This window comes from Chamaea fasciata, unplaced genomic scaffold (genome assembly GCF_029207755.1).
Source record: "Chamaea fasciata isolate MVZ Bird 193981 ecotype frontalis unplaced genomic scaffold, bChaFas1.0.hap1 SCAF_1, whole genome shotgun sequence".
Taxonomy (NCBI): domain Eukaryota; kingdom Metazoa; phylum Chordata; class Aves; order Passeriformes; family Sylviidae; genus Chamaea; species Chamaea fasciata.
In genome coordinates this window covers 82,756,383-82,770,732 of record NW_027094086.1, presented here as the reverse complement: position 1 = coordinate 82,770,732, position 14,350 = coordinate 82,756,383, and the positions used below count along the sequence as shown (strand labels likewise).

At 36.5% G+C, this 14,350-nt stretch overlaps 1 protein-coding gene across 3 annotated transcripts in view; it reads right to left on the bottom strand.

Annotated features, from left to right (window-relative positions):
* Positions 1–14,350, bottom strand: part of RELCH (RAB11 binding and LisH domain, coiled-coil and HEAT repeat containing) — a 75,446-nt gene that overhangs the window by 42,746 nt on the left and 18,350 nt on the right. For all 3 annotated transcript variants that reach the window (XM_066186714.1, XM_066186737.1, XM_066186719.1), the window contains exons 3-8: positions 8,264–8,335; positions 8,099–8,154; positions 7,873–7,986; positions 5,666–5,869; positions 5,485–5,576; positions 4,168–4,476 (exon numbers count right to left, since the gene is read on the bottom strand). In XM_066186714.1, the coding sequence (XP_066042811.1) occupies positions 4,168–4,476; positions 5,485–5,576; positions 5,666–5,869; positions 7,873–7,986; positions 8,099–8,154; positions 8,264–8,335 (847 nt within the window). The remainder of the gene's footprint in view (positions 1–4,167; positions 4,477–5,484; positions 5,577–5,665; positions 5,870–7,872; positions 7,987–8,098; positions 8,155–8,263; positions 8,336–14,350) is intronic.

Genomic DNA, 14,350 nt, shown 5'->3' with positions numbered 1-14,350 from the left:
TGAAACATCTTTCAAACTGCTGCACTGACAAAAATAGGACTAAAGCATGAAGAAAAGGAAGCTTAGGCAATACAAGAGGAAGCACACAATTATGCAAACGGGGTGGGGCAGGCACAGAAATCACACGGAACAGTATTTTTGCTTAATGCTCTGATTCGGCAAATTGCATAAAAGCATTTGAGTAGTCAGTCAAGTTATGAGCTTCAGACTTAAATAGAGTTCACTCAACTGCCACTTTGGGATCTAACTTTGGATTCAAATGCTGCCAGAACCTCAAAATCAATCTTAAACTGCTGTCTAAGCCCTCATACAGGGTGCATCTGCACAAGAACTGCCTCATGGCCACATCCAGCACCAGCCCATGCAGCCAAGCTACTCAAAACCTTAAGCACCATATCAAACCCTGATAAAAGCTTCAAAACAGCCACATCTGAAAGGGTAATTTGGCAGAAATGTTCTCAGAAAACAATTACTGACCATTACATTGAACAGGCAAGCAGCAGCACCCTATTTTTCCCAGTAATGACAACTTCCTCTGCCTTATCTGGGGCCTGTACTTAGATGCTAATCTAACACTGCTTCATCCACTATGTTTAAAGAAGAAAGACAACATTTGTCTCCCAAAACATGCACAGAAAGCATCTCACCCATTACCATCATCTGCTGTTTGAGTCCTCTAAAGACACTGAGAGGAGGCAATTCCTCTTTCTTTTGTGCAAACTGGTAACACCTTTGAACCCTCAAAAATGCACATGAGTGCACAAAACCCAACACAATAAACAATTATATGCATGGACATACATTTTATCTAATAGACTGAAACATAATATTTTTTACTGTAAATGCACCATCATTCACCCTTTTCTAACTGAAAAAGCCCATTAAGAATCAAAGCTCCTACTTATAGTTACTTAAACTAATCCAAGAAGATATCAGTAAATATACCAGTTTTCCTCTTCTCACTATGTAGAAAATTATGATAAATAAGAATTTTTATTTATTACTTAAAATCAATGGGTTTTTTTAACAGTATGGATTTTTAAAGTACATTTTAAATTTTAACGAAGGAAGCTTGTTTTAATTCTATTCTGCTTGGTTTTGTGCAAGGTTCACTTTAAAAAAGTTACTAAACTACTTAAACGGTAGCTAGTTACTGCAAAGGACCTCTGTTTCACAATATGTTAGTCCTTATGCTGCAAAATATTCTTGACTGACAGATTTACAGGCTTTACCCAAGACTGTAGAGTTTTTTTACACTGGGAGAACGTGAGCAAGCATTGCAAAGCAGCAGCTTAACATTAACACAGAGGCAAGGCCTGGGCCAGCCCTTTGCCCAGGCTGTCCTTCAACCTGGCATTCATTCCACAGAAAATCAGATCCTCTCCAACTTGGAATCCTAATTAAAATCCTACATAAGGGCAAAGTTCCATTCCCACTTTGCAGAGAATGAAAACTAAGTATGACAATATGTCAGTGAATTTCCCTGTGGGTTAAATAACAGCAAGCTCTGGGCAGTGTGGATCCTGTTACAATTGCTGGCTATACTTGGAGTCCAGAAAGCTTCTCCTTAATGAAGTCTAACAGAATCCTTGATGGCTGTGCTGGACAAAACCGAAAAAAGGCCAAGGCCTCTTGCACACAGGTCAGTGGCAAGTCTCTTCAAGGGCCAACAGATGCCAGGAGTGAAGACATCCAAATACAAGAAAGTACAATGAATAAAAAAGCTCAAGCACTACTATTCTATTTACTATAACTCTGGGACAAAAGAATCAATTCACTCAAAAAGCCAGGACTGCTATGTACAGAAAGCACCTTGTATTTGGTGCAAATTACCAGACACCTTAAATCAGTTGAATAAACACATGTGGTACAGTCTATTTAAACCACTGGTAGTGCTTTGCACTGCAATCTGTTAACTGAGGCATTTTTCCAATGATGGCCATGTCCTCATTTGCCAGCATGCACGCACAGCTGCTCTGAGTGCAGTCTCACAAAGCAGGCTCACTTCCTCTTCTCTCTTCCCATCTGGGTAAGATTTATGCCAAGAAAACACTCCATAGATACAGTAGTAATGAACTTGCCTTTCAGGATACAGTCTTAGTTTTTAACCCTTCTTAGTACATTCTGCATAAATTACAGTAATTGCTTTCTAAAAATAACCCTGGATTGAAATCAGTAAATATCCAGCATTTCCATTGTGCTGCTTCTCCTGCAGATCTCCAAACATTTAACAAATAATCTATTTTCTTAGTGAAAAAATTACTGAATTATTACAAACCTAGGGCATAATCCAGAAAGAAAATTTAGTACTAGATACTGGTCTATAAAACACTGTATCAAATATGCTTTCCTTTGACCCTTTGCTGATATATTAAGCCCAAAGCAGAGTACAAAAATAGCTACATATGACACATGCATTACTCATTTCTGCAGTGAACTGTATTTGAGGGGACTTGTGAATTTAACTCAGTGGGGATTCACAGCTTCATTGAACTACTTCTCAAATAAATCTACATGCAGTTATAGTTAAAACAGCTGTGAGCAGCAGAACAAATGCTGCCCTTCTAGACTCTGTTGTCATAAATTCCACTGGAAATACACAGTTCATTCCTCACCCAGTGATTTAATCCTATTTTCATACAGACTCTCACTATCCCCAAATCGTCAATCTAATAGTCATGCACTTACCACCACCCAGCACTCAGCACTAATCTGAGCAAAAAGAAACTTGGAACACAACAAATCAAAGTAGGGGGACAAGTATATAGCAATCAATGCACAACAGCTCTAAGTTTTGATTACTACATAGTCTAGATTTTCAGCTAGGATATGAAAGAAACTTAAAGAAAAAAATCTGGAAAGCTTAAACTGAACCACTGATCATTTTCCAGAAAAATCTAAGCTGTTCTACTTTCCTGTTAAGCACTAGCATAGTCAATGAAAAGAGAAGAAATTTGTTATGAGACTCTGAAATATTATATTCAGTATATATTATCTTTCCTCCTGTCCAATTCTAAAAGTTAAGATACCACTGAAAAAGTAGCCCTGATCCTAGAAGTTCATGCAAGAAGTACAGAAAATCCAGAAAAAGGAGGATTGTTAGAGTTTGCAAGAAAAGGTGATTACTAGCAGGGTTAGGAGCTCCTTCTTTTTGGGTGTTCCTTTACTGCCCTCCACGACAAGCTTGCATTTATCTTTTCATCTGCACAGAATGTCACAGATTTCTACTTGATACTTTCAGATACTTGGAAAGGAAATTCTAGAAACAAATTACAGTATCAACAGCAGCAAGAGCTTGCCAAGGGAACTGTCAAAAGACAAACCAGGATGGCTGCCTGCTTCCCAAGGAACAAAACCAGTAAGATCATAGGGTGAGCTACTTGCATATCTTTGTCCACAGCGGTAACAATTATAAGTTGTAAATACCCTCATTATGTTTGTGGTCCGTATTACTCCTGACGACTACAATGGTTTATCTATCACTTAATGAACAAGCCACTCCCCCTCTTCACTATAAAAACACTTGTACAGGTTGAAAGGGCTTTCTCAAGAACATTTAGAAGCACAAACTCAGCCTCCAAGTAATAACACAACATGAATACCCTATTTTAGTTAAAAAGCATCATAGCTACCCAGTAAAGGCCTGCCCCAAAATCAAAACTCAAAGCAGTATGCCATTAGATGCCTTACTGATACAGGCATCTTTCTTACAAAAGAAGTAAATGAAAAACATTACTGCTCTCTAGAAGAGTTATACACATCTACACAGAAACAGTTAAAAATTTTCCCAACAACTCTTCAAGCAGAAAAGATTAAATTAAAACTTAAAAGAGAACAGAACAGAACTCTCTTGTCTTCCCATTCACTATTCTGATTTTACCTATCTTTTTGCTGCAACAAACAGGGCTGGATTTAGAAACAAGTAGAAAATGAAAAGAATTTCTGAAACTTAGTACTAAAACTGTTGGTTTGGCATATGTACTCCTTCCTATAGAGACCAGGAACAATATAAAAATATCAGCACTGTACCCTAGAGGTATGTTAAATCTTTTATTTGCCTTCAAAACACAAGTGATATATTCATTTGGCAGAATTTCACTGTTAGAAAAATATCTGTTTGCTTTACAAGAATTTTTAATAGCATGCCGTTTACAACTTATCACTAACCTATTAGGTTTGTCAAAGTGGACTGAAGCTTTAGATGATGGAGCACATGAGGACAGTTTTTCTGTCTCTTTGGAGGGCACAGAATTTAGCATATCATCTTTAGAAGTCCTTGAATCCACTTCAGCTGATAAAGCAAGGCTTGTTTCCTCAATATTTCCATGTTTATTGTCATTCTCAGAGCTCTTGATATCCAAGTACCGTCCATTGTCCTCTGAGACTGTGAGAGGCACTTGTTTCAAAGAAGGATGGGGAGCTACACCATAAACTGTTGACACAGCAAAGTTTTCATTCTTGAGAAGATCTATTTCACTGAAAAAGCAAAATATGAAATATTTTTGTAACTTCCATGCAAATGCTGTTCAAATCACACCACTGCAGCACAGAAATAAAGACAACATACTGAAGAGCTCAACATACTCAAAAGGCCCCTCTTCAATTCATGTATGTTTAAGAATTCTTATAACAGAAATAATTTTCATCACACAGACTGTTCAAATAAGCACTAGTCTCATTGAACAGTTTAGCAAATAATTTGTAGCAGGAAAAATGTTGCACTCTGAGTGAGTGAATCAATGAAACAAGTGAGTAACACCAGTTTTATCCCCTTCTGGCTGAAATCTGAGCAGGGAGACAAATTGTCACAAGACAGAACTCTATCTAGGATGCAAAACATAAAATACTACAGTGGTGAATCAATATGTACTATCCTATTTGGCTTTGCAATGGTAACTATGCAAGTCAATAAAGCCACTTAAAATTCATGCACTTTCCCACACACAGCATTAGTACACCTCTTAAGAGGAATGACATCGTATGGCTTACAGAATGATACGTTTTGACCAAACTTCTACATATCTATTTTTTGGCTGTTATTAAAGATACTGTCGTGTCTACTAGTCTTGCTCTTCAGAAAGAAAAACCGTATTGACAACAGATGTTAAAACAAGTATCTTTCTGACAGAGTTTGCAAGCTGTACACGCAAAAACAAAGCTAACTGAAGTGACATAAAGCTAATTGAAGAAAAAACCTATGTGAAACAGATCAGAAGTGATTGTTCTCAGAGAAATGAAGTTACATTGAAAGAACAAAAGTGGTTACAAAATTAAATTATACATGTAATAATAGGGAAATAATCAGTCCGAAGTCTCTTCCTTTTTCTAAATCAAATACTATGTATTGAAAAGGAAAGACTGCCCTGCCCTGAAGAATTCCCAGTCATTCCTTATATCTAAGTTATGGTTTCATATATGTATTAGAAAAACATTGAAAAGTTATCCAACATTTATCAAGTGTCAAGTAGGTTGATAAGTACATACCTTTCAAGTCTTTGGATTTGTTCCATCAAAGACCATTTCTCACTGTTTAACACACTAATCTGATCTTCTAATTTTTGCACTATTAAACATTGCTAAACACAAGACAGAAACAAAAGAGTTTAGTACAATAAAGTTAAGTAGCACATTAAACAGCTGTAACATTTCTTCTGTACAGCCTTACTTCTATTGACTGAGGTGTAGTTTCAAACACAGGGACGGTCCCAAGTATAGGAGTATCAGCCTCCAGCTCATCATCTTCTACACCAACTGATGCATCCACCACATCTCTTGCAGTAACATGATGGTTTCCAAAGTCACGGTAGAGTTGTAGCAGGTCAGGAGGTTTTGGAATGTTCAATCCTACATCATCCCAAAGTTCAAAATCCTTCAAGAGAATAAAAGAAACTAAAGCATACAATATACTTCCTATTATTTTCATTTCTCTTCCTCATTTCACCACAGGTGATGCAATAGCAAAATAATCACATCAAGACTGCATTGTAGTAAATCAGATAGAAGCTTAACTCAGCAAGAAACAATAGTAGAGGAAGGATCCACTTCGTTAACCAAAGCAGTCTCACCGTAAAGGCAGCTCTAGGTAGCATACTAAGAGAGGATCTTCCAAAGCACATAGGTTATTTTTCTTTTTGCTGAGATATGAACACCTCTTAGAATCAGAAGTAACATTGCTCAAATTCTAGCAGCAATGCAGTTGATACAAGGCAGAAATACTGGCTTTGTTTCCATTCCATTCACCAGTGCAGGTGAATTTCCCTGAGGCTGCTGGTCACAGTATCACAGAATCATTTAGGTTGGAAAACACCTGAGATCATTGAGTCCAATCTTCGACTGATCATCACCATGTAAACAAGACCAGAGCAGTAAGAGCCACGTCTGGTCATTTCTTGAACACCTCTAGGGACAGTGACTCCATCACCTCTCTGGGCAGTGCCAATGTTTAACATTTCCATGAAGAAATTCCTCCTGATGTCCAGTATATCTCAAACAGCTCTGTAGATGGCTGATAGTGAGGTGCAAACAATACAAGGGTCCCCTGTTTCAAGCCACCACTCTATGTTCTTCCTTTTCTCATTTACATCTTATCATGCTATTAGTACAAGAATATTTCATGTCCATTGGAATTCTATTCCAAACTACAAATAAGATGGTGCACTTTTACACAGGAGTTCTGATGGTCTCTTTAATGACATTAAATGTAAGTATTGGTTTAAACATTTTCCCTACTGTCTCCAGTCTTCACTATATTTTTACCACAGTCTGGTCACATACATTTATTTGAAGGAAGATTATTCTCTCGAAGAACTATGTGAATAATGTAGGAAAAAATGTGCCTATTATATGTTAATTGCTGTATGTTTATATTTACCTTTTAGAATTAAGAATTTTGCCTTTTTTTTTTTTTTTTTGCTAATTGTCCCACAACAGAAAACATTCTCAGCTGAGAACACAAATAGGATAAACTATTCATCTTTTCTCTTTTGGGGGCTGTATTCTCACAAGTATTTGGATGTTAAGTGCAAATACTCAGTGCAGGATGATTCCAAAACTCTATTTAACAAAATATTTGCTTTACAGATTAGGATATGAAACGCAGGAAAAGTATAGGAGGATCAGTTACAAATAAAACTGGATGAAATCCTATATTTAATTCTTCTGGTAATATTCCAGTTTTGTGATGAATACATATTGGGTGTTGATGTTAATGGGTGTTTTGTTCTACCCAGAAACAGTCAGAATGAAATTAGATCCTTCCAAACATTCTTCCCAAGATATTCATCCCATCAAATGTAAGCCAACAAAGATATAAAACCGATCATCTTAAGAAAAATACATCCAAGCATAGCTATGCTGGCAAAGATCTAGGATAACACCTTATTACCAAGAGCTTCTTCAGTACAGTACTCAATGCCACAGGTGATTGCACACACACACACACGTCCAGAAGACAGCCAATAAGTAAATTGTATATCCTGCACAAGTCAACTGAGTAGGATCTAAGGAAGAGATAATGTTTGAGATCCAGATCCTTGAGGTTAACTGAATGCGTGTCACACCAGAATACAAGGGAATATCTAACTCATAGAATTTCACTTCTTCTTTTGCTTTCTTTATAGAATGCAAACACTCTTCTCCTTCCTACAAATTTTGGGAAACTACTGCCCAAACTGCTGTGTTTTCAAACCATGGTGAAAATGAAACCATTATGAAAATGCTAACTACCATATTTAACTTTTAGAGTATTCATATACATGAAGCAAACTGCATGCACAGGAAAAATCACTTAAGTTCACTTGAGTTTATGACAAGACTAGAATATGGAAAGCAAGCGTGTAAAAAACCCCAAACAGACCCACAAGCAAACTTTACCTGATCATGATTTTCATCTGAAAACGTTATTGATGTAAGCTTGTAACTATTCTTCAATAAAAATTCATTAACTAGGAAGTTTAGAGCTCTTTTCTCAAGAGGTCTGATTGGCTCCTGGAAAAAAAAGAAAGAAAATACACTAGACCTTTGGTTTATCTCTCTTCCAACTATGGAAGCATGTTCGTACTAAAATCCATGCAAAGTTTGTTTATCACCAGCTACCTACCTGAATTTCAGGACTTGATTTATAATTTTTTCGTTCCTGCAAAGGAACTTCATTTTCTGGGGAGGAAAAAAGAAGTAACTAAATTTTACTCTCTCACAGAGGATGAGCTCAGCTACTTCTACATTATTTAAAGTAGAGACTTAAGAAAAGGTTTATGTACACCACCTGCAGCCTGAGTCAGGTTGGCTCGAAGGGCCTGTATGGTCTCCTTGGCTTTCCGTAGTTCAAACTCCAGGACTGGACAGGAATTTGGATTAAACACACACAGGCATCCAACCAAGGCAAGGGAAACAAAAATAAAATATAAAAAGCAAGGATGGGTGTGAAAAAAAAGATACCGTTTGTATTAAACATAAAGCATGCAATCTTTATGGAACTTATGAACACATGCAGCAGAGTTGGTCTGAAAGCAAACTGGTGAACGTTTTCCATAGTTTCACTGGCCTTAGGTTAGCGAAGTCAAAATTTCAAGCTGTCTGACAAGGACTCGCTGTAAGGTTTTGGGAAAATATTTGGGAACTGATGCTGTCAAATGTTTTGGTTTTTTGGGGGCAAGAGGGGTATGGGGGCAATAAGAACACAGATCTAATGAAGCAAATATACCATGGCAGCAGAGGACACTGTCTCCACATAGCAAAGCTTAAACCATGAAGTGAATGTACAGTTCCATTGAAACCACAGACTTTTTTTGGAAAACAAAATCATACACAAAAATTTTAGGAGATTAAATGGGAGATCTTGAAATGTACTTTATCTTACTAAAAAGAATAACGTCATTCTAAATTTCTATTTTAAAATAGTGGAGTTTTAGGAAAGTCCTCCAGTGGATTAGGATTTTTAATTCAGCCCACTGAAATCAAATGAAGAGAGATACACAAGACCAAAAACACCCCCAAAAATGTAGCTCTTCTGCAGTACTTATAAAAAAGCTTGAAAGAAAGTCTTTGCACCATTGTTCTTCAACGTTTACACTGATTTTCAAAGACCGAGAGTCAGCTTTAAATTCAAAAATACTTAATTCTAGCTCTCCACTCTCTTTTAATTCATCTTTCCATTCTCCTAGTCACTGCTACTTGTTTTGTATATTCCAATGTTTCCTCCAAAAAGGGCCAGTGGTGATTCGTGTGCACTGGGATTTCATGTGTTTTGATGCTGAGGTCACATGTTTATGGTGGATTCAAATTTTAAACTCCTGGACCTTTGTAAAACATAGCAAATGTTCTTTTAATACCCATTTACAGGTAGAACATCTAGAGAAACCTATTTAAGAGATTACCAGATAAATGCATGCATTTCACTAATTCTCAGATTAATCTAATCACACTGAAACATAGTTACCAGAAAGAAAAGTCTCTTAACTAGGGGAGATGAACACAGAACACCTACCACACTGAAGTGTTAGATGACCTACCTAGAATAGTTTCATATCTACTTTATTCCCATACAAAATGAAAAATGTTGTAGAGACTTTTAACAAGGAAATTGCAATGTGATCTTCAATCACTGCCTGGAAACAATTTAACATGGCATTTTGAAATATTTACACAGAACACAATGCACAGCAGAAACACTGTATTGGCCCTTGCTGCTAAGAAATGTTACTGACGACTGCAAATAAAACTGGTTCCTCTTTTTGAGCATCTGTTACTAAGACTCTTGCTAATTAGCACTCATGGAAAAAAGATTCACTCAGTTTGCAGTTCTGCATAAAAACTAAAGGAGTTACTACAGTACACCACAATTGCTACATGAAAGTAACTTGTTTGATGCACAGAATTTTACTGCAGCAATACAAAAGCGCAACTGAGGATACAATGAATAAAATATGTAAAATCTCTCTAGTATTCAGCAATGCTGATCTGCAAATACTTCTGTGCAACAAAGGTAGAAAACGCTCCCATGGTAAAGTAAGTACCTAATTTTAGCACTTCCTTGCATTTGAGTTTCTTATTCGCAGTTGTAAGATACTAATTTGTTATTTTTTGATTATTTAAAAGAACTCAAATTAAGAAATTTTTTCATGGAAATGACTACGTGTTAACGTTTTACTCTTGTAAAATATTTTCAAAGACCAGAACAGTTGCAGATCAGGAGTGCCCTGCACTAGAATGATATAAATAATAAAAAAAGTTAGAAAAACAATGCAAACTATAAAAACTCAGGAATCCAATTAAGGAAAATAGGAATAAGACATGTCTGAAGGCATAGAAAGCCAAAAAACTCATGTCAGACAAACCCATGTCAGACGGCAAGAATTGATTTTAGTGAACTGTGACGATGCTGAAAATTCTTACAAGTCATTAGGACTTCACCCATTCAACCTTAAAAGTAGATTACTCTGCTGCATGTTTCTGTTACATAGTAGAAGATTCTAGACATAGTATATTTGAGAAGTTGTCACTTGGTAACATGTCACAACAGTCACATAATCCTACCATGACACAGCATTGTTACAGTTGTACCTCATCTAATCTTACTAATGGCACCATGATAACTGCCAGCATACAAACCTTGATGCTTTCAAGTCCTTCACAAATGTAGCTTTTATTTGAAGCAGTTTGTAGGTGTTTATCCAATCACACATGTAAATAGCTATAACATTAACTTCAAATGTTAAACCATGATTAAAAGCTCTTTAAGTTATACTGAAATGTGATCTTCTGCCAAAAGACATAATGATTTTCAGTTCAACATGTCTACCAATGAAATCAAGACTAATAATACCTATTTCTTGATTCTATAACATTCTCTTAAATAAAAAGACAGCCTTTTAACCCCTTTATTTGTAACCATTATGAACTATTGACTTTTAATAGAAATGACCCGATGCCTCTCCCCTTCTCCTGTTACAAAGATAAAGCTACACCTTCAGAAGCACTGATAAAGCTAAGCTAAAGTTTAACTTGATGCTTGACTGGGCTGATAACATGTAGAACCTCCCAACACTTGGAGAAGGAGCTGACACTCCTTAAGAATAATGCATAAAAATTTTGCTGCAGACAGCCTAAGAAAGGAAAGAATCAGATACTCCTCTGCACCAGAAAGCAAAGAACAGAAATTTAGAGCCTTGAGGTTGGGTAATCTTCCTACAAGGAAAGGGCATTTCTGAACCATTTAGTTTGCCTTAGGGCAGAAAATTATCCGAATTTCAATGCCTCTTCTGCTTTTTCGTTATTAAAAATGTCTAATCACTATAGCTACCATCCTGAAAAAAATTACAAAGCCTGACTTAAAATGGGTGAATCTTTCAAGCAAGTAATGATGCATTGGACCAAGGTTTTCAGATCAGCCAGTTTTATATGTTTCAGTTTTCATGCAGCTAATCTAATACACCTTAAAAGAGAAGTGCATATCAGGAATGAGTAGCTTATCTGCTGAGCTTTGAAATGTCAAAATTAGCTTTCTCAAGGGTCATATGCTATTGACTCACATTTGTTAATGACTTCATAAGTTATTGGATCATAGACTGAGAAGTTACCTATGAAGAAATACCTGCAATTTGGGACTGAACTAATTGAGATCTACATGAACAGCAGTATCGTTGAGCCAAGGCCAAAAAGTTGAGGAAATAAACAGTACTTCTAAAACCATCCAGCCCTTGTGTTGTATAAGCAGTAGTATTTCCAATTCTATTAGAATTTTATATTCTATATTTAGAACACCTTGTCAGATTTTTGCATACTTCACTATGAAGTACTCAGTACTTCAAATAATGGTAGAAGAGTAGTTTTATATTGTGAAACCACTATATGGCATTTGGACATTTTCTTTTAAAAGTAGTTCTCCTCTGAAGTATCAAGGGTCCCTGTGCTTGCCAGCTTTCCTCACTTTCATACTGTTACAAGCTTTGTTGTTCCTCAACTGCCATTTTGAGCCCTTCCTCCTTGCCAAGTAAATGGAGAACTCCAGATGTCCTAAATGACGCCCTCTAAAACATGCATGACATCCCATTGCATTTGATAAATCTGTATATACACTTTGAATCAATCAGAAGAAATTTAAATTCTCCAACAATAGCCAGCAATGAAGCCACTGTTCCAAACATACTTCTGGACCCGAGGTTTCCTAACTCCCACTTTCCTGATGGAAGTATTAAGAAAAAAAGGGGCCTTGAAACATGAAACACTTCAGCACATAACACAAACAGCCCCAAATCAGAAAGCCGTATTTCAGCACAAGAGATGACTACCACACTACAGAAATTAAGACTAGCAGGAGGGTTCACAAGCAAGTAGTAGAGAACTGGTCAGTGTAATAGTGGGAGGCCAACACTTGACTCAGTAGCCTCATTAGTGCTTTGATGTTAATGAGACAGGACCACCTACAGAGAAGACCTGAACTACAGCAGACCTGTCTTTAGGTTCAACCCCTGAAGACCTTCGACCTGGAAGGAAATTTAAGAGGCTTACAACTCCTTCATGGAGCTTAAGACAGGTAGTGGGAAGACAAAACCAGATCTGCTTTCTGGATGAACAAGGAGCACACAACGTTAGCAAATGATTGCTGTACTACAGATGCCGTTTGTGTTCTGTTTTTTAGTTTTGTTTGTTTTTTTAAAAGACTGTCCTCTGATTTTGGTGTGCACTATTTAATAATGCCTACTAATAAACAAAAAAAAAGGGCTCTGTAAAGAGCAGAAACTGTGAACCTAGGTCTAGATAAATGAAATTCTCAAAGAAAAGCAAGTATTTTTTGAACTTCTCTTCTTCTCAAATCTTATTCTGCTAATCAGAGACACACAGACTCACTAGAAATCAATGCAAACACCAGGAAAACGGAGAATACATATGATTGAAATGGAGTTTGATTATAAGAATTATTTGTATCACCTTTGAAAACACAGCATGTGTTTTTAAAATTATTAGATTCTCAAAACAGTTGATGTCAAAGGCAGGTTAGCAACAATAAACATTTTGAATTATGCAAAGTAGGGGGTTTAGACCATGGCAAATTTAAGATGTGGCAGAAGATTCAGTTCCTTAGACTGACTGTCAGGCAACCTATTTAAAGCAAATCCTGTGGGTACTCAAGTAAGGTGTACCCTTATTACACAGGAAGGGAGCAGGTCTTCCATTCTCTAGCTGCTTTATGGAAATTATGAGTATTTGGAGGAGGTCTTCTACCCCTACCAAATCCTTCAGTATCAAGTTTATCTTAGCAGCAATTATTTCAAGCACTTAATACATGACTTTAGATTCAAAACTTACCAGTCTTAGAGAATAAGTTGTTTCCATCTAGTAAAGTACAAGCTGTAAGGATGCATTTTGGTTTTTTTCATCTCTTAGTGGATTACAAATGTATTTTCCAAATTGTTACACAACTCTCATTTTCATTAAGATCAAGAAGATAAAATAAAACTTATGTTTTCTAAATTGCAGTTAGTTTTGTCATACTTATCCAGATCCTGACCGGTTTCTGTGACTTGCATCTTTTCAGTCAAGCTGATAATAATATTATAGAAGGGACTCACTTTGCTTCCTTCTATCAGGTCTGCCAAGTGAAAAGCTCACAGCAACTCTTCAAAACATGTTTGCTTCTAGGCCAAATTTTGATTCTAATGCCAGATGGAATGAAGGGGGCTAATAGTTTTTAAATACTGAAATCAATTTCAAGCAATAGTTGATACAGTTATTTCCAGGAATTTTTGGACTGTTAAAACAAAAAAAAATGGCAGCTTAGTCTACCACCACTCATAATGGGCAAATGGAATATGGTGGCTTTGGATGATGATATATGCACACTTTTTTTGATTTGAGGCTTTCTAACATTGCCAAGATACAAAAGTATTTGTAAAGTTGGTATGTTATAACTTCAGTTTTAAAGCCCTCCTGACTTGGAACCTGTTTACCAGTTTCATTTGGTGACTGATGTGCATTTATTTCCTATCTGTCATTTGATATGACAGGGAACTGATATGGAAATCATGTGTTCTGTCCAAACAGTAAAAAACAAAGATAGCAGCATGAGAAAGGCATTTACAAAGAGAAACTATTCAAACCTCATCTTCAGAACTATCAAAAGAAACATAAGACTATTAGATCATGGCCCCAAGCTTTCACAACAGATTAGAATTTTAATCCCCTAAGCATCAAAGCTCTTAACTGAAAAGAAAGAATTTTAGAAGAAATAAGCAAGGCGGACTTCCAGTTAGGTTTCAAAGTGCATTTGCAGCTAAGAACAACTTCAAAAGCAGAAGTTGTAAGCCAGAGTTTGTTTAAAGAAGGAACTGGACTTACAAAATTTTGAAATCTC